Source organism: Centruroides sculpturatus, unplaced genomic scaffold (assembly GCF_000671375.1).
Source record: "Centruroides sculpturatus isolate CEXI.00-Female unplaced genomic scaffold, Cexi_2.0 scaffold234, whole genome shotgun sequence".
NCBI classification, from domain to species: Eukaryota; Metazoa; Arthropoda; class Arachnida; order Scorpiones; family Buthidae; genus Centruroides; species Centruroides sculpturatus.
Window position 1 is genome coordinate 691,633 of NW_019384411.1, and position 26,313 is coordinate 717,945.

At 29.3% G+C, this 26,313-nt stretch overlaps 1 protein-coding gene across 4 annotated transcripts in view; it reads left to right on the top strand.

The window, feature by feature from the left end:
* LOC111619028 (phosphatidylinositol 4-kinase beta-like) overlaps positions 1–25,778 on the top strand; it is a 46,636-nt gene extending 20,858 nt beyond the window's left edge. For 2 of the 4 annotated variants that reach the window (XM_023360662.1, XM_023360665.1), the window contains exons 2-8: positions 13,992–14,733; positions 17,566–17,683; positions 17,763–17,894; positions 20,467–20,570; positions 20,661–20,839; positions 20,977–21,067; positions 25,558–25,778. In XM_023360662.1, coding sequence (XP_023216430.1) covers positions 14,082–14,733; positions 17,566–17,683; positions 17,763–17,894; positions 20,467–20,570; positions 20,661–20,839; positions 20,977–21,067; positions 25,558–25,763 — 1,482 coding nt within the window. In that variant the 5' untranslated portion in view covers positions 13,992–14,081 and the 3' untranslated portion in view covers positions 25,764–25,778. Of the gene's footprint in view, positions 1–11,850; positions 11,872–12,029; positions 12,198–13,991; positions 14,734–17,565; positions 17,684–17,762; positions 17,895–20,466; positions 20,571–20,660; positions 20,840–20,976; positions 21,068–25,557 lie in introns of those variants that run through there. The other 2 variants (XM_023360664.1, XM_023360663.1) reach the window with 2 other exon arrangements.
* The last annotated feature ends 535 nt before the right edge of the window (positions 25,779–26,313 follow it).

The following is a 26,313-nucleotide window of genomic DNA, read 5'->3' on the forward strand; positions in this document are numbered from 1 at the left end:
TCTTTGTTTTCTTAATCAGGATTTGTATGCTTTAATTCAAACTAATGATAGTTTTGGCAAGCAAAATCAAGCCAAATTGTCAAGTGACGCTTTAAAAAAATACAGGTAAAACATTGGCAAAGGATAAAATCCAATTTTTTAAATTAAGAACAAAGAATGTCTCTTAATTTCTAAGAAATTCAAAGGAGATTTTAGTACATTTTAACTGATTTTCCTTTAAAACCAATGCTTTATTACCTCACTCTTCTATATATATTGCAATTTAATTTATCATTATTTTTGTCTTGCATTCATTGTGATTGTTTCTATCATTTTTCTTGGCAAATTTTATCATCATTAATAAGGTAAATGCCATTTTATTTACACAAAAGATACATGTTGCACTTCAGTACAACTCTTAAGCAAAAAAATATAATAATAAATGCTGTCAAGGTCAAACTATACATAGCTTTGGATGTATAGCTTGCAGGTTGGTTCATTTCTGTTTGGAAAAACTTGGCAATAACTTTAGCTTTATGATTTAAGCATTCAGTGTGTGTGTTCCTGGATGTTTTAAGGAAAAGTTGATTGAATCAATGGGTTAGATAATTTAAAAATGAGGTAGAGATGTTGTATATGATTGGTTCTAAAGTATCTGTAAAGTTCTGTTGATTTGTGGATACATTTCCTTAATAAAATTGTGGCGTACACTGTGGTATCTAGCTTTAAACTTGTATAATTGTGTACTTAAACATCATTAGGGTTGATATACCAGTTGTTAATTTAAGTTTGTTCCGAACAGTTGGAATATAGGACGATTGGCGGACTTTTCTTGATTATGGAATGTTTAATAAGTATATCACTTTAATGCTTCTATACAATTAAATTCTTAATTTCTTCATTAATTTTACTGTCATATGTATATTGTGCATCTGGTTTAGATAAGTGGGCATTAATGAAAAAATTCTCTAAAAACACATTTGAAGTCTTGTGTGCAGTTGTTGCAGTGTAATTCTGTAATTTTTTTAGATTTTGGCAGTTATCCACATCCTCTATACTCATTAAACTACATTTCAGTTGAATTTTTTAGCCTCTTTGCTTTATTTATCAACAAAGTGTCTTAACATCAAAATTATTTGTATGATTCTTCCAAAAGCTGCTTTCTAGGCTTTAAAATATGTAAAAATTTCAAAATGAGGGTCAGTTTTTAAAATTAAATTCCTGTTTTGATACAATAAATTTAAAAAATTGATGCCTTCTTATGCTAATTTAGGATTTTTGGAGCTTAAAATAAAAATGTGTATTTACTACTATATAACTGGATGTAGTTCAGACACTTTTGTACAGTTCTGACAAACACACAAAGAATTCCTTTTAAAATAAAATTATGGCATAAAAATTCATCTACTACTTCAGGAAATTATTTGTTAATTGCCTTCTGCTGTTTTGATAAAAATGACTTCCCGGTTTTACATTGTATAGGTTTTTCAAACTGTAATTTTTTTGTTTCTGAAGAACTGTTTGCACATTAAACAGCTTGATGATCATCGAACTGCTTACACCATCTGGTATTTTAAAATTTTATCATTAATTTGAAGTTTAATCTAGGGTTTTGATACTCATACTATGACTTAATCGCAGACAATTAGCGAGCATAAACAAGGATAAGTATCTAAGATCTATTTTAAAAAATGGGGCATTTCCAATGTGCAAGGTTAACTTCCAAAAAGCTGGTTTTAACAAGTCAGAGGATGGGTTCTGTCGAAAAAATCAGCACGTATAATGCGTATTTATCGAATTTTTTGGAAGGTTTTTAAGTACACGTGTAGGATAACGTGCGAGGCAGATGTTTTGATAACATCTTAGATTGTTAATTGATACCAGAAGTGCGTGTAGAGTGGACGATTGTCCTCCAAACTGGTCCCGTAAAGTAAGTAAGACAGTTCTATGATTTGTTACGCGTGTTTCCACATAAATTGGTGAGTCATCGCGGTAGGAAGTGTCGAATTTCGTTGGAATTCAAGTCTACTAATTCGCGGAAACTGTAAAAAAAAAAATCGAGGTTTGCGCTTGTTTCCAAGAGTGATATTGTTATACGCGTCATCGACCCTTCCTTCCGTTGCGTGGATACAAAGGACGAAGCGGAATGTAATCATGTGAATGGAATGTGTAGTGTCGCGGGAGGGTGTTTTTTTTATACATCTGGTCACATTGCGTAACTACATAAAGACGACTTTTGATAGACGTGCCATGTATTATTGAATATTCTGCGAGGTGGTGAGGTTACACCCGTTTCTTGTGTGTCTCTCTCCCGTTAAAATTGTATTTAACAATTGATAAACGGTGCGTGTTGTTTTTGATCCGATTTTTTGGGTGTTTTAACGGTCGGTGCACGAAATTCTACTCCCCTTTCACGTTTTTTGTTCGCTATTTTTCTCGTCTTTCTAGATTTTTGGGCATGCTTTATGGATAAAATAACTAAAAACAAAAACTCTAAATTCACTCGTGTTTTACGAATTTTCTAGATTTTTTTAAGGGTGGAATCCTGCTTACTTCACTTCAACACCGCTTTGTGTTTTTGGAATTGAGATTTATGCGTTACTTTCTAAAAAAAGGCACGAGAACTAGTAGATCTGGCTTTTGATGCTACAATTTCGGATGTTTTTTGATGTTACACGCGGTTTTTTTTAGCAGTTACGTCTACACCAAATTTATATAAGTGAACTTCTTCGTCTACATGTGTTTTCAGAAGCTATGCGTTGTGACACAATATTCTAAACTCTACAATTACCGTAACATTCGACGGACGTGTCTGTAGGCCTGTGTATTTTTAGATGTTACCGCTTCCCACTTTTATCGACCTCTAAACTCCTACAAAGGATATCTGTAATCTATTTAGCTCTTTCCACGCAAGTTTGCTACCGGAGTCGCCATTTTTGCTCGTTTAATTCCACTTTCACCCTCAAAAACAATTCTATTATGCTCGAATTGCGAATTACGACATAACAATAGACATAAGCTGATTTAGAAGCGATTCCTCCTCTAAACCGATCTTTAGATAACGGAGGCGTCACCGATACCCACACGTACCATGTTACGGTATATAAATATCTATAGAAGGAAGGGTTACGATGATAAGATAAGCCGATTGTGCTCATTTGTGGTGAGGATTTTTCGTGTTCTCCGAGCAAACTTTTGCTCTAAATTCGTCCCCTTGTAGATAGTTCGATGCGTCATGTACTGTACAGTACGTAAAGACAAACTGACGATTTGTTAAAATGCAAATAAAAGCGTCGGAGTGATGTCCGAACATTTTTTCTAGCTGTTTTAAGCTGGTAAACACATACTATTCGACATTAACTGGACTGTTAGTGTACATGTAGTCGGTCATATGACACGTTGTGGACGTTGTTCGCCGCTTTCTTTCCGACCCCCACGCATACGTATACAGTTACAGCCGCATTTTTGGGGTGTTTTCCTATTTCTATATTTTTATGTAAAAAATTATCCGGTTTGCTTGAATGGTGAAGTAGAACTTGAATAATTTAATGCAATTTATTTGTTTTTTTGCTCCGTAAAACCGTAGAGAAGTGGGACGTTTAACAATTATATGTGAATTTTAGAAGAACTCATACGTGTTTAACGAATTGAGGAATGTATAAAATCAATAAACAGTGGTGTAGTTAATGTGGAATCTCTTAATAGATTTCTTTCCATCCCCCGTTTCGTAAAAAGTATCGATGGCTTTGATTTATGACCTTGTATCTCAACCTCTACACCTTCGACGCCTCCCTTCTATCTCTCTCACTCTTGAAATTTTAATAGTGGCAGGTGTTACTCGACGCATTATTTATTATTAAATCGTGCCACCTTTTATTATATAATGACTTTTTGGTGTCCTTTCTTCCAGCTGTGTAATACAATTTAGAGTACTTGTGCCCTGTTAATATGAATTGCTTTAGTGTTGGGTATGATTAATGAACTCAAATCAATTTCGCTTGTAGTAAAGCATTTTACTGAAATTCTTTAGCCAATTCTTTGCCTCATTTTTAATTTTTGTCTCTCTGGAAAGTTTCTTTCAAGCTGAAGTCATTCTGGTTTGAAATATCAAGAATTTTATTGAATATTATTTTTGTTTATGTTGTTCTAAGCACCCTGAATGTACACTTCCTTGAAAGTTTAGTCAGTTTTCTATTTGTGTGTCTGTTACTAACAGTTTAAAATCTAAGATCTAGTTAGCCGTCTGATGATATAACACTTATTTCTGTACTCCATGCTAATTTATTTGTGAAATAATCTAAGTAAAATTTTAAAAATTTATCAATCAATTCTGTCACAGAATACAACCTTTCTGCATTTTAATCATCATTATTATAGAATATGTGTTACACTGACAGGTGTAAATTAGCTCACTTATTGCAAATGACAAAATTATATTAACATATCAAAGGGCAGTTACTAACAACTGGCACTCTGCACATAATGCAATGTTTATTAATTGTATCATTAATTGTCATTTAGACTTCTGCTCGGGAATTTCCATCTACACTTAACAATTGGCATGCAGAGTTTTGTTTGTGCTATGATTACATTGGACTTTAGAAGTGTTGATCAATAGTCAAGATTTAAAGTAAGGATCACAAGCAGGATGGCATAGAAATGAATGAAAATAAATAAATACTGTATATGTGGTGTTTTTAACTGATATTGATTGTAAACTCTTTGCAATTAATTGGTTAATTCAGCTTCACTTAAGACTGATAAACTTAGTTTTCTTCTAAAAGTTGTGATGCAATGCTTAACAAATATTTATATAAATAAGATTTATATATACAGTAATTATGTTTTTACAGGAAGAACAGAGCAGGTATGCTTCATATTATTTCTCATAAATTGTTAAAAAAAATTTGTGTAAAGGAATTTTTCAAAAAACATTTACAAACTTATACTTTGTAGATTTGTGAATCATTAGAGTATTTGAAAATAAAATTTTTTCTTGAGTCATGTTGTATATGTATAAAAGTAATGTGTGTTAATAATTCATGCCTTTTTCAATTTGTTATGCAATTTTAATGATATCAAAATGTAAAAATATTTTTAGTTTCTTAAGTACTCGACATGATGCACAGTATTTAGAAACTAAGTGATTCATATATATTGTCAGTTATACAGTCTCATTCTTTCTGTCTCCCCTCCTCACTTTCTCTCTCTCTCTCATAAAGACAGAGAAAGAGAGATCCTTTCTATATGTATTTGTGTGTGTGTGTGTGTGTGTGTGAATACTGAATTTATAATTACAGTAGATCTACTTATTTTAGTCAAATATTGTTATCAATATAAAATCATTCTAGTGCCAAATTAATTTCTAATCTATAATCATATATCCAAAATTTAGCCCGATTATTTGTGGCAGTTGTAGGTGTATTTGCTTAAAATCAGAATTTTTACTAATTTTACTCCCATTTATTTATTCCACTTAAGGTTATAAGTCAGTTTCTATTGATATAGGTGAATCCCAAATTGATTACAGTAAGTGAATTCTCTTGTATAATAACAATGAATACTTCTAAAAGAATTTGTGATTGTAAACAAAACTTTCAATTTCTATCCTTTGTAAATGGAATCAGTTTGATTTTGTATGCATTTATTGATGCACATGCCATTGTACGTTCAAAATTTAACTAAGCGTAATTGTTTAGGTTGTCATTAATTAAGATTGTGGTTAATGATTATCATTCGATTATTACTTAGATGCAATAATTTTAACAATAACAATGGGTATAGCTCGATAAAACTAAGTGTCAGAAATATCAAAATTTGATGAATCTTAAATCTGTCACTTAGCAGTTTGCTTTTAATTGGGAATTTTCTAAAATTTAAAATTGAATTATAGCTTTAAATCTAAACACTGAACTGCAACTATCTTATGAAATTCTATATTTGTCTTAGTTACAAAGCACATGAAATTTAGCAATTGTACTTATCAATAGCCTGTAGATGGTCTTTCTCACATTTCTTAATAACAACTTTAAATACTCTTCTCAATAAATTTTTCCAAATTAAAATTTCTTTTCTGTATCTAAGGTATAAATATTAAGGTTAAAATACTCACATAAGTTTTTTCTTTATCAAAAAGGTATTTTTAATTTAGAGTAGTTAAAGTAGTGGGGTCAGTAACTGTTCTGTTTATGGCCTGCAGCAGAAGTAGAAACTTTTCTAGATCATTACAGATTGTATTGTTAGTGAATGAACTGAGGAGCGAATACTGATAGATGTTACAATGAAAAGTTAATTTTACAACACAGCCTTTTTTTTTTTTTTTTTACAGTAAGATTCTAGAAAAGTTTATTGTTCAGAAATTTTTGCTTTAATCAAGTGCCATTGTATGTTTGTGTTTCTAATAATAATTATTGTAATTATTAAAAAGTTTCTTATTTTACATTACTTGTTAATTTATTTATAAATTAAATTATAAGTCTAGAACTATTACTTTTGAAACCATAAAGTTCAAATAATATATGAAAAATAAACATTAAGTGAAGTCAACTGTAAAACAAGGGGTTTTTTTTATGAACAATAAATATTCAAAGTTATCATATTTAAGAAACAAATAGCCATGTTTTATAAAAGAAAGTAGAAATGAAAATAGAAAAGTAAATAGTTCATTCTGAGTATGCTCACTAGTGACTAAGTGACTAAAATCTTTGAACACTGGTTGGTAGTTGGTTGTTGGTTGATGCCTCACCAACAGGCTGTGTGGAGTTATCTGGGTTTTCTTCAAGTTAAACAGTGACCAATTTCCTACAGAAAGTACTCCCAGGAGGCAAATTTACATCAGTGGCTTACCCATGTGTTACATTGACTTATCTTGTCAATCTGATCCTTTTTGAAGTAGAGAATATATTTAAATTTTATAATTGACTGTAATCTTCCAGGTAAGATATTTAGCTACTGCAAGAGACTCAGGTTTAAATCCAATCTATAGACTTTTGTATAGTCTACATTGCATTCAAACTTCCTTCTTGGTCTTTCTTTCTATTTTATTAATCTTTCTGGGTCAGAATGTTGTTTCCATGCTGACTGGCACAATTGTGGTTTGTTCTTAATGGACAGAATTGAGTCTTGAGTCAATTGTATATACCTCAGTGTGCTTGCTCTCCACATTGGAAAATTCAGATCTGTTTAATTGAATAAATTTTTAAATATATATATATATATATATATATATATTTCCTATCATGCATTTTTTTATTTTTGGCATAAATTATATCAGCTTTTCTGGTGGTTTGATATTCTGGTTGTTAGCTTGAATTCTTTTCTGCAAGCAAATGCCTGCATTTCAATTTTTAGTGCAGGTTATTGAAAGAGATTGTGTTAGTCACAAAAAAGGCATGACATTTTATTTAATTAAAAAATTAAATTTTGTCAATACATGAAATATATTTTTGTTAAATTTCTGTGTGTCTGTGTTTTAAATAAAGTTTCTTCTGTTAAAACATTTATTCCTAATGTGCAAAATTGTTCATACAAGATACATAAACAGAAGAATAAAATTGCCAAAATATGAAATCTCATTTGCTCACACAATTTTGTGATGTTACTCTGCTCCATACAAATGATAAAAATGCCATCCAGCCAAAGGTAGTGACTTGCTAAGGACACGTAGAATATACCTGTTCTCTTCTTACTCCAATTTTAATACATCTGTTGTGCTACCTTGTGGGTTTCTTTCAATCAGTTCAAATTTGTACACTTCTCTCAATAAAAATGTTTAATACAGCATCCGAAAATGAGTAAGAATTCTAGTTATTAGAATCCAAATAGCAAATGAAAAATGAAAACTTTAATTATCAAAGAGAAGCTTGAAATTAAAACATTTTGAGAGACTATACAGGTTTTGAGTGTTCTGGTTCTGTTTTTCAATAAGTCCTTTTGTTTTTTGAATGTAATTCTATAATGCAATGATTTTTATGAACATACATATTGTATTATGGGAGAAATTACTGTAATATTCACCATAGTTGAAAAAACAATATCTTTATTAATGACCCAGATTCTTCTAAGGGGGGAAAAATTTTTTTAGAAGTCAATAATCTTTGTTTTTTCAAGTATTTTACTTAATGAACTTAAGATTCTTGACTTCTAGAAAAAAGTGTGTTAATTTTTTCAATTAAGAAAGTTCAGACTCCGAGTTATCATGCAGAAATGTGTCAACTTCCTTCATTATCTGACATCTGTGTAATTTTAATATGTTGTATATATTTAATTTAATATTGTCATTATTAGAAATGGGATGAAACTGTTCAGAAGTTATCCAGTTAACACTGTTTAATTTAAATTAAACTTGGAATCTGTTGTCTATTTAGCTTTTCATTTAAATCAGTGATTACCAAAGTGGGTGATATTGCCCTGCTGTGGGTGGTGAGTAAATCTAAGAGGGGGAAAGAAGAAATGGGCGATGGGGTGCTGGAGGCAGAGTACCGAACGGTAATCGTAGGTGAAGGTTGAGGTCACCAATGTTTTCTTTTTCCTTTGTTAAAACGAGTAAGTAAAAACATTGCATTTAATGGTTTTCAGATGTGGAGAACAATATATGGTAAGAACACAAACTATGAAGTTCATAGAAAAATTTTTGTAAGAATATTTTCAAGCCTTTCTCATACAAGAAAAAATGGATTAGGGGGCATTAGGGTATGGTTAAGGGTGTTGAGTATGTTTATGGAACAAAAGGCAGTGACTCAAAAAAGTTTGGGAATCACTGATTTAAATGATAGTAATTTGACAGGAGAAGCATATTCAAATAAGATTTTAGGTGTTTGAAAGAAATATTGATTGCTCAGTATTGGTAAGGATTATTGTCGTATATCATCAGGCTATAATTTGGTAATAGTAATTATAAATTACTAATGAATTTGACCCTAGAGAAAGACATTAGGTGCCATCTTGTATTATATTTAATAATTATAATTAAAAATTTAAAAAAAATTAGTATAATTAAATAATTTTAGATTAAACTGGATGAAAAGTAATTTATAATTATTATCTGCTCATCAGTGAATGAGCAGATAAAACCACTTAACACTGATAGTTGATTGTGGGTTTTCACCTGACCAACAGGCTAGCCACATGGAGTTTTCTGGGGGTTTTTTTTTTTTCATGTGTAACACTTAAGCCAAGGCCAATTTCCCATAGAAAGTCCTCCGAGAGGCATTCTCATTGACAGATTGCCCATGTATTGTGCTGCCTTATCCTATTAATTTAATCTACTACAGTCATCATTTTAATTGAAACCTCTCAACTGAGTATAAACTGTCATTTCACTTGTTTCAAAAAGCAATTGAGCTGTAGTTTACAAATGTAGGCTATGTTTGGCAAATATAAATCTATCATTTTTCCAGAAAGAATATCTAAAAATCAACTAAAATAAACTTTGAAATGTGCTTAATTTGCATAGTCAAATTTCAATTGGTAGACCATTTGTTCACCTTCAAAATTAGTACTAAATTGAGCATGAAGCTAGACTGGAGTACTTATACATAAGTTTGTATTTGAGAGTTTGAAGTCACATGATTTAGTGATAACAATGTCATTTACATTGCAAGTGCATAAATTTAGTAATTTGTAGAAATTAAGGCTCTTGATTTAATATTTATGTGGAAGCATTGTTCCCAAGTATTCATTCATGCTTTGAATGTGGCTCCATTTATGAGGAGAAACTTTACTTATTGAAATTTGACTATATATTTCTGTAATTCTTGGGTATTTTTGTATTAAAATTTTTGGATTGAAGGACACTTCTAAGCATCAAACAATAAACTGTAATTCTTTATCATGACAACTATAAATACTAAGATACCTGTTGTTGAGAATATAATTTACTATATATAATAATAAGTTTTATGACTAGTTCTATTAAAATGATAAAATTCAAACTCATACTTTTTCAGCAATACAAAGAGCAAATAAAAACTAAAATATACTTTTAAAAAAATGCTATTAATATCCATTTTTGCAATTTTTATTTATAACTGATCGGATAGGAAATTCATATCTGACTATATGGATGCATTGCCCAGTAAAGTGACTTTAGTACATCTGGATAAGCCAACAACATACACTATTTCAAATAAAACAGGCTATTTTATTGGCTTGCTTATCAGGCTGCATTAAAGACACTTTACTAGGCAATGCACCCAATACTTCTGTCGAATTATTACATTTTAATTATTCAAATGCCAGGCTTGTCATTTCATGTGTACAGTTGTATGAATGTAATGTATCAGTCTGTGCATATGGAAGTAGTTTGCTTTTATTGCTTTAACAGGTGTGCAAGTTTTGTTATGATTTTTACATTGTTACTAAAAATACATATGAAAGAAATAAAATTAAAAGATTTCTAAGCACTAGATAATGTGTGTTAGGTCCTTATAGTTGACAGTGTTCTAATTAAATGTAAATTTGTAGATTTCAAGGGTTTTCACATACCTAAGATGGTGCTTGTTTCTAACATGTTTGACATTAGCTTCGTCCCAGCAAATCTTGACCAAATCATCCAATGTGCAGATTGCCAGGGCTGTAAAAGGATGCAACTTCTTAACATTATAATTATGTTCCGTAAGCATAAAAAATTAAAAGAAGTTATGTTTAATAAAATGTCAGATTGACTCATTGCATTTTGTTTGAAAAATTTGGAATAAAACTAAAAATGTGACAAAATAATCTCTTAATGACAAAAGTAAACTCATAACAGATCTTTTCTAGCAGACATCTGTTGTCAATGAGGAAAATAAAAGCTCTGGTTCTGGCAGATGCTTACAGGGAAAGGTCTGTTTTAATGTATGTGTTATGGAACTATTTTGTCACTTAAAAGATGTGTTTTTGATGCAGGTTATACATGATAGCTTTTGTATTGTATGTAACTATGATTATAGTTCAATGACACTAGAAGCGTTGCATCTTTAGAAACCAGAATCAATCATTGATTTTCAGCTCCAGTTTAACTTCTGTAAACTGAGTTTCCTGCACAATGATGTACTAAGATAAATGTATTTATTTCTGTAAGGTTTAAAGGTTTTATATTAAAGCTTAGTAAAATAAACAAAACGATGATAATTATTCATTCAGGTTATGCAAAATTTAAGTCTGTGAAATTAAGTGTTTACGAATTATAAATAAGAATAATATGGCATTTATCTTTTGCTGCAGGACTAACTTGGTCTTGAAGAAATCTTAATTGTTATGCTACAAGACTACAATTTTAAATATTGTTAGCTTGCATATCATAAGACCATTACTAAAGAGCATTGTTGAGCATACATTGTTAGGTGAAATATTTGTTTATTTTATTACTATGAAGAATGTAATGGCCATCACCATCTAATTAGTGATGGCGATGGCCATTACATCACCATCTAATTAGTGATGGTGAATTACAATAACCAAACCACAAACATTGGAAAGCATAAAAGTACTTTTGTTGCAATAGATAAGTTGTTTCAATCAAATTAACTAGAACTACTACTAAGTTCTGTTTAATATGACTGAAGATGACAGGTGAAACTACTGTTTGCATTGAATTTTATGCTGTAACATTGCAATTCAGTTATTTGCTATTGTACTAATATGCAGAGTTTGGGAAATTTGCCAACTAATTAGCGATGTGCACTGTTTTAAGCTATGAAACTCACTAATTCAACTATCTTCCAGTTATTTCAAACAAGGATAACTGAAACTTAATATTTATTCTTCTATAACATTTTCTTCAAGTTAATATCATTCTGATATTAATAGTAATGAATATTCTAAATCTAAATCATGATATCAGTTAAGTGTTTATGTTCAGTTATCAAACAAAAATTAATGTAAAGTAGTCTCAACTTAATTATTTACTTGGTAAGTTAGACTTGAAAATTAACAAAGTTTTGCTTTTTCAAATTGTTCCACTTTATATTGCACTCAATGATGATAAATTTGATGTAACTGCATATAAAGAGAAATTTTTGCTCAGTTTTACTTTTCAACTAAATTATAAATTTATAAATTATGTGAATTTTTACAGTAAAACCATCTTCTTTTAGGATTTAATTGATTTCTGGAAATCCTTCATAAGTGTTATCTCATTTTCCACAAGTTACATGGCATAACTTCAAGTTACATTCTTAGAAATAGTGTGATGATGATATACAGATTTTTTTTTAACGATATATAGATTGTTCCAGGTAAAAACCAGCCCTATTCACTGATTGAATAAAATAGGCTGCCTTAAATGAGAAAACATCAATTATAAGGTTTTGGAGTTTTTATCTAATTTTATCGTTTAAATTGAAGCTTACAATAATTTACTCAGTCAACAAGCAAGGTCCGTTTTACATGAGATATCCAGTTTTACACCATGAAAAATGTTAAAAATATTTACAGTGGTACCTCAGGATACGAACGCCCCAGCATATGAAATTTTCAGGATACGACATGAAATTTGAATATATTTTTACTCCACAATACAAACAAAAACTCACCATACAACGTTATATTAATTTGCAGCACCATTTTTTATTCACTTCTGTTCGTTGGTCTTAGTCCTCCTGTTTGCTTCGTCGTAGAAGGATCTCACTCGATAAAGGAAATCTTGAGGTAATATCAGAAAGTGACTGATTTTATTGAAAAGAAACATCCAAAAAGATTTACACTGGGCCGTATTGCTGCTTAGAGTAATGACATTTGCCAAGTCATTTTAGAAAAATTTTAAAAAGTAGGCAAAGCCAAACTTTTTTGGATAGTTATTTTACCAAGCGACTTCTATCCAGTGAAAGTGCTGGTGGAAGTGAAGGAAAGAAAGCAAAAAGCAGTGAATAAAAATTTTAAAAATATATATAAAATAACACTAATTTTTCAATCAAAAACATCAAAAATTTCAGACTATGAAGCATTAATTAGAATTAAAAGAAATATTTTAATCTTGCAAGCGCTTTCAATGTAAATATGTACATCGTCTTCAGGCAATTCAAAATCGAATTGCCTGAACACAACGAAATCAAATTCAAAATATTTCTTTTAATTCTAATTAACACCTCATAGTCTGAAATTTTTTATGTTTTTAATTGAGTTAACTGTTGGCGTGATGTCCGAGCCAAGTATTTAATACACCTAACAACACTAATTTTTTTTAATCGTTTCTAAGTTATTTTTAAGTTATTGTTACATTATGTTATGTAAGTTAAGTTTTAGTATCATTTCCCTTCTCCCTCTCTTCCGCCACCAGTTTACACCTCCACCGTCGTCTATCCTCAAAGTTAAAGTGCAAATAAAACTACATTTTTTTAATCAATTATTATTCTATTATGGTTATTTATATATTTAAAAATACAAAATGCATTTTTCAGTGTTTTCCTTACTATATATTTATTTTTCTTTAATGTACTATTTAGCTTTAATTTGAGTGTGTTTTTCATGTTGGAACGAATTATTTGGTTTTACATGTAATCATATGGGAAAAAATGATTCACCTTAAGACATTTTCATGATACGATCTCAGTTTCGGAATGGGTTAATTTTGTATCCTGAGGTACCACTGTATATAGCATTTCACATAGTTGTAAATAATAAATTTATACCAGTCATAAAAGCAGTGTCTTCAGTAAGAAATAATTTGCCTAAAGATATTCATGTTGAATGAACTATTTTAGATAAATACAATGCTTTCATATATACAAATTTCCTGTTTTCTTTTGAGTTTATAGTGCTAATTTTACACAATTTTGATTTGCATAATGATTTTGTGGGATTTAGAAATTACATAAATTAAGATCAAATTCCATCAGTTTGAATACAGCTATAAAATGTGTAATAAAAGCTTTGTTTTTAGTATATTTTGCATGCAATTTATCCATATTTCAAGCAGTTAAAATTATGAAAGTATTATACTTTGTATTTATGTGATCATTCAAAAGTTTTGTCATACTTTAAACTAAATGAAATGCTTATTTTACAATGTTTTTCTTTTTTTTTTCTTACAGATGAGTTCTGTATACCTTTATTTTTTGAAACTGTCTTTACCTTGTAATGATATTGTGATGGCTTCCTAGTGTTACGCAAACGTTCACAATATGGCCAACGAGCTTCCTAATGAAGATGTTTTGGCAAAGAAAGTGCGTCTTACATTAGACGTGGGAGTTCATGGTTCATCGCGCGTGCCTCCCTTCACAAGGAAAAACGCAGGTTCTCTCTGTCATCAGCGCAACTACAGCTTAGACTATCGGACACCACATACAAACATTCAGACACATCATAGAAATCGTAGCTTAGATTCCGTTCTTCAACAAATTCCCGAAGGCAAAGGACCAGTGCTAAATAATCATTCTCTGCAGTCTAAAGATATTTCTTTGGAAATTTCATCTTCTTGTTCGTCTAATCAGTTATACTCTCTGACCACTCCTGGACCAAAGGACACAGACAGAACTAGTTTGGCCTCGGACGACAGCGGAATTTTCAATTCAGACGACGGTGACCGAAACGGCAAAGTGGCCGAATCCTCCGGCATAGTCGTTGACTTCTCCATGCCGTTGCAGACCAAAACTGAAATGCGAGAATACCAAAATTCTGTTTGTAATTCCGAAAATTCAACTGTTGTGATGTCTAAGAAGCCGCCGCCAAGAGAATCCTGGCTACTGCGGTTATTCGAGTCGAAACTGTTTGACATGTCCATAGCTATAACCTACCTCTTTAATTCTAAAGAATCTGGCGTCCAGACTTACATTGGTGAGTAGTATTAATTTATCATTAGACATGAAAAAGTAAATGAAAAAGCAGCAAAATTTAAGGGCAGAATGAATGAGATATTTTAGATATTTATTTAAACTAAACAAAATAATATAATAACAAGTTTATTTAAAAAGACAATATGAAATTCTTTTCACTTTCTCTACCTACATACACTGAAGGGCTTATCCTTTATGCCAATCATAGTTGTTTGTTATATTCACAATAGGATAGCCATGTGATGAAAATATTCCAAATGAAACTATATTTTTGAGGTTCTGACTCAGACTTGGATTTAAATTTCTCAGATGGCAAAATAATGATTTTGTCTTGACAACCTGGCTATGAACAGTATTAGATTTAAATGATTAATAATAAAACACAAAAAACACAATTTAAACTTAAATTTTTTTTATATAACATAATATTCACAATTCAAATCAGAGAAGATTCAATACCATTGCATATAGCATTATTTTACATAGTTTCCTATAGAAAGTAATTAGTCCAAAATGACACTTGCCTTGTCAAACATCATTATTTCATAAATTACCATTCAATAGCCATAAACATGTTTTAGGATCATTTAACCTCTCTTCAATATAGAATTTTTACATTGCCCTACCAAGAACTCCTATGAACCTTTGACAACAAACAACCATATGATAAACTTTAATATGTTCAGAAGCTAATGTATTGTTATCTTGCATTATGAATATCAGAAATGAAATACAAATACTGCAGAATTTCAATTACAGTAGCGCGTCGTTTATCTGAATCAATTGGGGACTGGGGTGGTTCGGATAACTTATTTTTAAGATAACAAATCATGTACGAAAAAATATATTAATTTATCCCATGTTGAAATTTCTCTCCGTTGCGTGTCGCTTTGTGTTGAATTTTCGTCAATGTTAAGCCTAACGAAGACTATTGTATTGTTAAAAATTATTTTTTTATTTTGTACAAACAAAATAAATTTATTGAAAAATATAAAAACAAAAAAATTATACTTCAGATGTTAATTTAGTATCAAAAACGTAAAATATTTGAGTAGCCCAAGAAATAGCCGAAGATTGCAGCGCCACAGCACTAGCGAAAATTTAAATTTGCCGACTGGAATGCTTTCAGATAACGGACGTTTCGGATAAGCGACGCTCTACTGTATTAAAATTAGTATGGACCAAGATTTCCTTGCATAACCAAAAGCTTTGATAATGTCAACTCTTTGATACAAAGTGATTGATAAAATAGAAGAATATTGTTAAAAAATCAAAGTTGTATATGATGATAAAAAAGATAAAATGGATTTACACCAAGTATTACAACAAGATAACCATAGATACATAGCCAAACAATTGTCTTAAATACTTGGATACTTGGGCTATAAATCTGCTAATTTTAATAATTAATACTAAGTACTTTGCTACTAGAGGTAGACATTAGGCACTATCTCTTATCTAAATTAATAATTATAATTTTTAAATAATTTAGAATCATCTGGATGAAAAGAAGTGGCCCAGGGTGGGACTTGAACCCACAATCTCAGAATTTATAGCTGGAGTATTTAAGGCGATTGTTTGGCTATATATATATATATATATATAGGGCTTTTGGTTGTTTAACAAGACAACTGTCTTTAGCATTAAAAATTGCAAAATTGAATCGAAAGACACAGTTGATGATGTGTTAATTATCAAAAATGTTTGCAAGTAAGATCTTGTAAATAACAGCTTGTCTTTTGACTCAATTTTGTGATTTTTAACATTGGAGACTGTTCATATTCTGTTTGTTATGATTACAATTAAAATTCTATTGTTGTGAAAAGTCACAGAAATAATTATTTTAAAAATTTCTAGAGCTCCTTTTAAGTACTCAGCATCACTTCATCAAGATTTGCAAAACAAATGTACTCTACTACGTTTCCTTATCTTTGTTGATTAAATACTCTTTCACTGTTTACATCAGATAAAGCACAAGAACTTTAATGAAACAAGTTTCACTTAATCAGAATTCAACTCTACCTATATACTTCCTACTAATACAAATCTTTTAATTATTAATTAACTTAGTTTAAAATTAGTAAATAAAATCATAGAAAGTTTGTAATATAATTAATAATTCTATCTAAAAAAACCAGCTTTAGATATATTAAAAAAGTGTGTTATGGTTTACTCTGTATATATGTACTGTACATATAAACCATGCTGTGGTAAGCTTAAGTCAGCTTAGAGCCATGGAAAGATGTACACACATATTTAATTTGCGTAGTGACAACCTGCTTGGCGTATGACCTAACTCAATACAGATCTGGAAGTTTTAAATTTAGACAGAGATCTAGGTAACTTAACTGTTAACTCATCTACATGACAAATAGTTGTGTGTTGACTTTTTCTTCCAGAAATTATTTATTTAAAATTCAAAATTTTTAATAACTAAACTAAGCACAACATGTGCAGATCATTTGTATATGCAAGATATATGAATGAGTTAAATTCTTATTTTAAGTATAAGGACTTGGTCTATAGACCAAGAGTTCTTTGGATAACCAAAAGCTTTGATAACACCCCTCTTTGGTACAGATTGATAAAATACAAGAATATTGTTATAAAATCAAACTTTTATGACAATAAAAAGATAAAATAGACTCACACTAAGATGTATAAAAACAGAAAACAAATTGTCTTTGGCATTAAAAATTGCAAAATTGATTCAAAAGACAAACTAAAAATGATTGATTGTTTGAAAGCTTGTCAAATGCATTGAAATAACCTTAAATAATTAAATAGTAAGTTACTACAAGAAGTTTTAAATGCATTTTGAATATTTTTACAGGTAATCGTATGTTTAGCTTCAGTGATAAAGAAGTCGATTTCTACCTTCCTCAGCTTGTGAGTTTATATGTTCACCATGCTGATCTTGCAGAAGCAATCCATCCATATCTTGTTTATAGGTAATATATATTCATATTTTAATCTTGATAGTTTTTATGAGATTACTGATTTTAATTGTTTGTTTTTTGTGCTTTTCAGATGTAGGAATAGTGTGGAATTCTCCCTCCAGTTAGCATGGTTGTTGTCTGCTTTTTGTGCAGACAGTTGTATTCCTCGTCGAAGATCGCAGGGTGCAAAGATGAAATCACTGATTTTGTCTGAAGAATTGAGGTAATTCTCACAATTCTGTATCAAAATTTAATTTTTTTATGTACAGTTTTTATTTAATCAGCTTTTAAAATAAAATTTAGAGATCATTTTCACAAGAATAAATAATAACATGCAGATTTTGTAATAGATTTTTTTTTTCCAATTACTGTTTAGGATTTAGTCAAAAATAAATGAGTACCATATGTCTTCTAGTATGAGTATCTTCAACCCATTAGAGAAGAGTAGAAAATGGATAGTTATTTTTCATGTTAATAAGCAAATATTCTATCATTTAATAAAAATATACTAAATTAGACTATATTTAATAATGGAAGAATCGATTTGATAGAGTCATATCTAGTTTATTTTTATTTTATTTTTTTTTCGAATTCTTGTCGCAACCAAAAAGTAAAGAGATAATTTACTAATTACCCATTAAGTTTAATTTGCAAAAAAATTCAGTAGGTCTATTTTATAACGTTTGCATTGATAAACAAAAAGAAATTTACCAACTTTTCCATTGGTTTATTTACTTTTGACTCGTTCGGTAAACTTTCGTTAGTAAAAAAAAACATAAAAGGAAAGAAAGAAAATTTACTTGTTAATTACGCATTAAATGACTTTAAAATCTGGGCATTTAACAATTTATCCGTGCTTTAATGAAATTGTTTCCGGTTTAATGCATTGCCCAAAAAGTTACTTCCCCGTAACAACATTAGGCGATTATCGAAAAACGTTAATCACGGAATAAAAAGGAGTATTTATTTTTCATCCCCTAAAGGAAGAATTTAAAGTTTTAATTATAAGAATGGATAGAAAACAAAGGGTTAAAAAAAAAAGGCTAAAATTGTGGAAATAGACTATTCCGTACACGAATTTTCTAGATGGGATTATAAGCACTTGACCAAGAGGTAGCTGCTGATAACAAGGTGCTCTAATCAAGACCCGGATCAATAGGCACTTTCTTGTGTTTCCTCTCTTATTCCCAAATTGACTGAAGTTGTTCGAGAGATAAAAGACTGAGAAGTAAATAGCCACATTTCGAACCCTCCCCTGCAACATTTATCCACTAAATCCGGAAATCTTACCCGCTTTTCCTCTCTCAAAAAATACACTAAATTCTTAATTCGTTCGATTAATTATAACAATAAACAATAGTAAAATAAACAAAAATATTTCTTAAAAATTAAAAAAAATTGTTTAAGTTTTATTCTTAAGAAAACAACGAAAATTACTANATAGAGTCATATCTAGTTTATTTTTATTTTTTTTACATATAAACATAAAGTAAAATCAAGATAATGATCGATTGTTGTACTGATTTGAAAACATTTAATCATTCAATAAAGATGAAAACATTAAACACATTCATACATGTAAGGAAAAATGAAATTTTCTTTTAAACACACGTGAATATTAAGTTGTTTACAAATGATTTATGAATATACTCTTCTTCAATTAAATATTCAAAATGATTATATACAATAGCAAAATTTTTAGTTCAGTTGGTAATTTTGTGAGTATTTTCAAATGCAGATTAGTGTTATAAACAAAAAATTATGTAAAGTGTCAATTTTAATTAATATGTTTCCTTTTGAAATCAGGAATTAAGACAAAATAAAGTTTTTAATACTTCATGGATTCAGTTACATCCTTCTTCAATCCCATCTGTTTGATATTAATAACAAATATGAAATCTTAAGTAGCTTCAACTCTTACAATCAATAATTGATCTAAAACAAAAACTAAAGTAATAAGGTTTGTTTATTTTACATTTAATGTTTCAAAGCTTTAAGATATTTCATCTTCAATCTTCTCAACATTCAGATTTGAATCTGTAACTAGTTTATAGCTCTAAATTCAAGAATATTAATGCATTTGAACATGAAACATTTTAAAACTTTGAAAATATTAGTGCAAAATAAACTTGAATTTTTATTATTATTATTCAGTTATTAACTGTCAAATCTGTTTAAATAAATAAATGATTTTATTTGTAAATTGAGTATTAAAGTATCTGCTTGAACCAAACACGTGTTTAACTTTTCCTGGGTGTTATTTAGGTGAACACAGTTTATATGGCACAGTTATGTGTTCTGTTTTTTAATAAACTTGATCATTTGATTATTTCACTTAATAATTATTTCAGGATTATAATGAATTCAATTTACATTAGGTTGGGTCACACACAACCATTTTTCTGATTTTTATTCACAGTACAGTTGATCTGGGTATTATATAAAACAACTTTATTATTATTATATTAATGTAATTGTAATATATAAGACAATATTTATTTTTCAAACATCTTTTTGACCCCTGACGATGTTATTGTTTTCATATTTAACGTTTGTTTAATAAATATATGAAAATAAGATTATCTTTTGCTTCATTATGCTTAAGAAAATTAAAACAGGAATTAAGGTTAGAGGTACTGATTATTGCATTTAATTTTTAATTGTTTACATTTAATAAAATATATTTTTGTGTTAATAATACTTATGAGTATTATGAAATATTTGAGAAAATTTATATGTTAATTAATATATAATTGAAAATTATCTTATATTTATTAGTTTTGTAATTACTTTAGGCCTCGTTCTGTTACTAATGCATTCAATAGTAACTTGTCATCGACAAGTCCTATTTTATCTCCCTCCAAAAAGACTCATCATCGTTCTCTTTCTGACGCAACAGGTAATTTTTAATTTTCTGACCTTTAAAAATATACTTATTAAAATTTTTTTCAATATTTGAATTGTCAAAATAACACTTCAATATTTTTAGGGCTGTCTCTAGAAAGTTGTGGATTAAGAAGATGTTCCAGTAGTATAGAACAACCCAATAAAATTGCACTAGGCGAATTATCTTCTGGTCATGCATTTGATAACAGATGTACCTGTTTTGATAGTTGTGAAGGTGTATTTAGTGATCTGAAAGGAATTAAAATAGAATGTCACTGTCAGGTTAGTTAAGTTTGCTTTTGGTAAAAAAATGTAAGTGATCATTAAATACTTTCTGTATGTCTTTATGTCCACTATTGTTGTTAGTTAATATTTACTGTTATTTTACCAGTAATTAAAACAACTTTTAATGATTTCAGGCTCCAAGACTTGCTCCAGAACAAGAATTTGTAAAGGCTTTAATTAATATTGGCCTTCGGTTGCAAGCCGTCCCTACTAAAGAACTAAAAAGTGAGTAACTTGTTTCATGTAAGAGAGTAAACATATTGTTTTTTTCTTAATGAAAAAATTTGTTTTAATGCATTGTTTTTTTTTATTAAAAAACACTAGAATGTCATTTATCAAATGTTCTGATATTTGACATAATTATTGTTTTTTAATAATGTTACAGATACCATTATAGTAATTTTTGTCTTAATCAATTTTGGGTTTCAATTCTCTACCTATTGTTTAAATTGAAATACTATTTTAATATTTTAAAAACTATCACAAAACTAACTTGGAAAATGCCATTAAAATTAATATTATTATACAGCATACTATCATAAATATAATATGATCATCTAATCATACAATAACTGTAATTAAGAAATAAAGTAATTAGCTAAGAATACAAATCAAAGTTGACAAACATAGTGATCATATTTACCGTATACTTCAAATCTGTAAATCTTCAAATCCCTTTTTATAAATTTAAAATATTTAACTTAATGTGAGTTAAACATAAATGTGTAACTACTAAGTAATTATCAGTAGTAGTAATGCAGAAATATATGTAGTGCATTGATGCCAAATTGATAAAAATTAATAAAATAAAAAAGGCATTTTTAATTATTTAAAGTGAAAGTAATTTATTAGTGTTTGTTAATATTTTCATTAATAACAGCATACTTTTATTGTTTTTCTATGATAAAACTTTGTTCTGTGCTAAATATGAATATTGGTGTAGAGTAGAATTTTGTAAACTTTAGGCTGTTGACCCCTTCAAATATTATCAATCCCTTCTTCTTGTTTTATAACAGTTAATAATAATAATTAATAAATAAATCTGATGAGCAAATATTAATTAATTCAAATGTTGTTTTCATAGACTAGATCTACTTATATTGTGCAGATTTACGTCATCTTGAACTGTCATATACATACCTATTGGACTCATAATTTTTAATGAACTATTTTCAATTAGCCCCAAAAATTTTCAACACCCAAAAAATGTTTTATCAACTCTTGAAGGTCAATATTGGCCACCTTGTAGATTCCTGAAATAACATGACTTCCAGTTTACATCAGAAGTTTGTACATAGTTAATTGGTGCCTCATGCCACTAAGCTTTCCATATATCGTTTCAGCTTTCATCTATGTAACTCCATTCTTGAGATTAAGACAGGTGGACAGACAGTTGGATGACAATGGGAATTTACAGGTCTGCAATTTTTTTAGATAGCAGCCAAATTATTAATTATATACTTAAATGGAAGCTACAGTTAAGTGTAAGCCATGGTACTTAAAAATGAATCTCTTGCTTGTATATTTATATTAAAGTATATGCATTTAGGCTCCATGTTGCCATCTACATGTTGTGCATACACTTCACATAAAAGAACAATTCAATTAACAACTTAACTACAAAATTATATATTTTTGAAGTCCATTATAACAGGGCCAATTTTGATAATATATATAACAAAATTGGTAGGATCAATTTGAATAATACTAACTTGGGTTCAGCACAACACTGCTGAAAGGTTGCCAATCCTTGTAATAATAAATTTGAATTTTATTATTCAGAAAATGTTATGAAATCTGAAATTTCTATTTAGAAAAATTAGTAATATAAAAATAATTTCGTCTTTACAGTAATCAATCTGTTTTAAAATATTCATGACATGATGATGATTTATTTTTTTGTGTTTTTTTTTTTCTTAATGTGTACATAAGGCATTTCCATAAGATAACAATTTTCTGCTGATTTTTTTTTCATGCATAATTATGCTGCACATAATTGCCATTCCTCCAATTTGACAATTCTAAAAAATCCTGTAATGTCTTCTCAGCACATACAAAATTTCATCATCATATGTTGTTAGTTTGAGATATTATTTTGTTTACAGAACAGTGTCCTTTTAAGAGCTCTCATAGGAATTCTCAAAATTTTGCAATAGCATGGGCTAATGTGAAATGAGTTCAGCTGGAAATAAATGATGGGAGGCTTAGGTGTTTGTCAGAAGGACCAGAAATTTATTTTTCTGTTTTTTAGACATGAAATAAAGCTGTAAAAACATTTTAAATTGTTGAAGGTCATTGTGCCCAAGGCTATTTTACAGAGATGAGCATTCAAGGTCATAGTGTCTTGCAGACTGCCATATTACATCACACATAGCTGACAAACATCCATGACATTATGACTATTTTTTCTGGTAATTATGAGAGACATCTGTGACATCTCTCACAATTTATGTCAGAGCAGAAAATCAACACATTTGCTTGCAGTCTTGTGAAAAAAACTGTGGATGATTGCATGTGCAAGGCAGCAAATTTAGCAGTTTTTTTAGGTGTTTTTAATAAGTGGAAAATTTTTATTGAAATTTTTACACAGATGGATAACGTGTAGCATGACGATATTATGGAAGCATAACTAAGTTCCATCTGCAAAAAATGTCTGAAAATAAAGTAGTAGGTATGGAAGATTACAGCTATTGTATGTGATCACCAATTAACACTTAACACAAATTATTTTTTTAAACAGTTATGTCAGTAGAACTGATAAATAATCTGACTTGCATTACACAATATCTCATTAGTTTGTAGCAAGGTTTTTGTATTGTTTATAATTAATCTGACACATTTTTCACTAATTGAAACAACTGTCAAAAAATTTTGCTGGATGGTTGCATTTCATACACAGATCGTAAGATAATTTTCCAGAAATTTGATATTTAATTTGTCTGTAAATCTAAATGAAAACATCAATGAATTTAGTGTAGTAGAAGAAAAATTATTAAAGATCTGAAAATAATTTTTTTATTATTCACTAATTAGCTAATCTAATTTAATTCAGAATCTTGATGAATTCTTGATCTTAATGAAATCTGTAAAAATATACTGTTTAACAATTTAAAAATGATTGCCAAAATGTAAGCAGTGTTCATTTTATTAATAAACATTAATTTCAAAAATTTATGTTTGATAAAATCAATAGAGTTAAACATTTTGAGTGTGTCCATTAATTCTGATCAAGACATCATCTTGATCAGAGTTAATGGACATTTCAGCAAGTGCAAGGATTACCGCTCCTGTGGCCAGCAAGTATGGGGATATATTCTTTTATGGCAATGAGTGCAAAGTTTGACCGTCTGCAACCATCAGGTACAAGGATCATTTCTTTCTTTGCAGCTCCACCTCAGTTCTATTGCAATACGACAAAGTAGCACAATGTCCTAGTTAACTTTTCTACTGTGTTCCCTTTCTATGTTTAAGTTAAGAGAACAAAACCACAGCTATTTAAGACAGTTTCCTGCTTGTTCAGTATCTAAATGCAACATTCAGTAAGTTTCTATGTCATTGGTATGATACCTACAATGAAGTGCAAATCAGTACAAAAAATTACATTGTCTTTAGAAATGTGTATATGTTAATTCTCACTGAATTCCATATGTATAATACAAGACCAGATGAGACATTGAAGACTGTACAGATCAGACAGAACACTTCAAAGAACATTCATTTAGTAGCTCTACTGTATCTTTGTAGTAGCAAAAATTTGATTTTTTTAGAATGCGTGCAAGCACCTACTGTTATCTTAGCGTTGAATTAAGGAACAACAGAATTTTATTCAGTAAGTTACCAGTATGACAATGTTGACTTTAGGAACTTTGTCATTTATTGTATATTTATTTTTCCCCCTTTATATTTTGCTATAAAATTATATAATTGTTTGTTCTAAAGATTTTCTATTATATCTATGCAAATTGTTCTACAAACTAATTTATACTAGTACATGAGTGAATTTCTTCAAGAGTGATAAATAAAATTTATTTATTTTTTTTATTGCATATACAAAAGGAAATGTCATAAGACAATTGATATCCTCCCCAAAAATTACACCCATAACAAAAGATTAAAATACAAATAAATTAAAAAAAGGATAATAATCAAAATACATGATAAAAACTAAACATAAATAAAGATGAATGATTAAAAAATGTAACCATTTACAAATGTGTTTAAAATGTAGAAAATATTTGTGTAGAGATTGTTCCACATAGCCTATATTCTGAACAGATTGGTAGAAAAATGATCTGAAAGAAATGGAAAGCCTAAAAGATGGGGTAAATAAACAAGTTTGGTTACAAGTAACTTGTGGCAGAACTCTTTGGCACAGCCAATCAGAATGAATAGAACCATGGAAGTATTTGTATAAAAGTAAATGGTCAAAGTATTTAATATGTTCAGTAAAACTGGGAATTTCTAATCTGGACTTGGCAACATTAGCATTAGGGGTAAAAGGAAATTGTCTATTGTTCCATTTGTACCAATATGAATAATCAATATTCTGAAACAGTTTTCTTAGATAACCAAAATCTATAGTTATTGTTGTTACAAATGTGAATTAATTTTTTAAACTTACTTATTTAAAATCTTTGTCTTGAATAATTTATAAATTTAAATATTAAGATTTTGTAATTTGAATTAATTGGAAATTAAAAATGTCTCAATTTCAGCTCAAATATTGCAAGCCGAATTGTCCATGTTAAACCTCAACCTACCGGCTCGTGTTTGGTTGCCAATACATTCGGCCACTCTATCGCATCTCGTTGTTCGCGTACCTCCTCAAGCTGCTGTGGTTCTCAATTCGAAAGATAAGGTGAGGTTCTTTGAATGTCTTCAAATATACAGAATAATTTATCAGGCTTTATTTAATGTATAATTAAACGTTTTTAACAGTTTGTAATTTTGCTAAGAATTCAAAAATTGGATCATGCACAAATGCTTAAAAAGTTGATTGATATTCTGTTCTTGTCATTTTTGTCTAGTCTTACACTTTTAATGGAAGGATAATTAAGAAACAATGGATCAAAATATAATAAGAATTTATATTTAATATATTTATATTTATTACAGTAGAGCGTCGATTATCCGAATTAATTGGGGACTGGGGTTGTTCGGAAAATCGATATTTCGGATAACCAATTATGTACGAAAAAATATATTAACCTATCCCATGTTGAAATTTTTCTCCGTTGCGTGTCACCTCGCATTGAATTTTCGTCGATGTTAAGCCTAATGAAGACTATTGTATCGTTAAAAATTTTTTTTTTTATTTTGTACAAACAAAATAAATATATTGAAAAATATAAAAACAATAAAAAATTATACTTCAGAAGTTAATTTAGTATCAAAAACGTAAAATATTTGAGTAGCCCAAGACATAGCCAAAGATTGCAGCGCCACAGCACTGGCGAAAATTTAAATTTGCC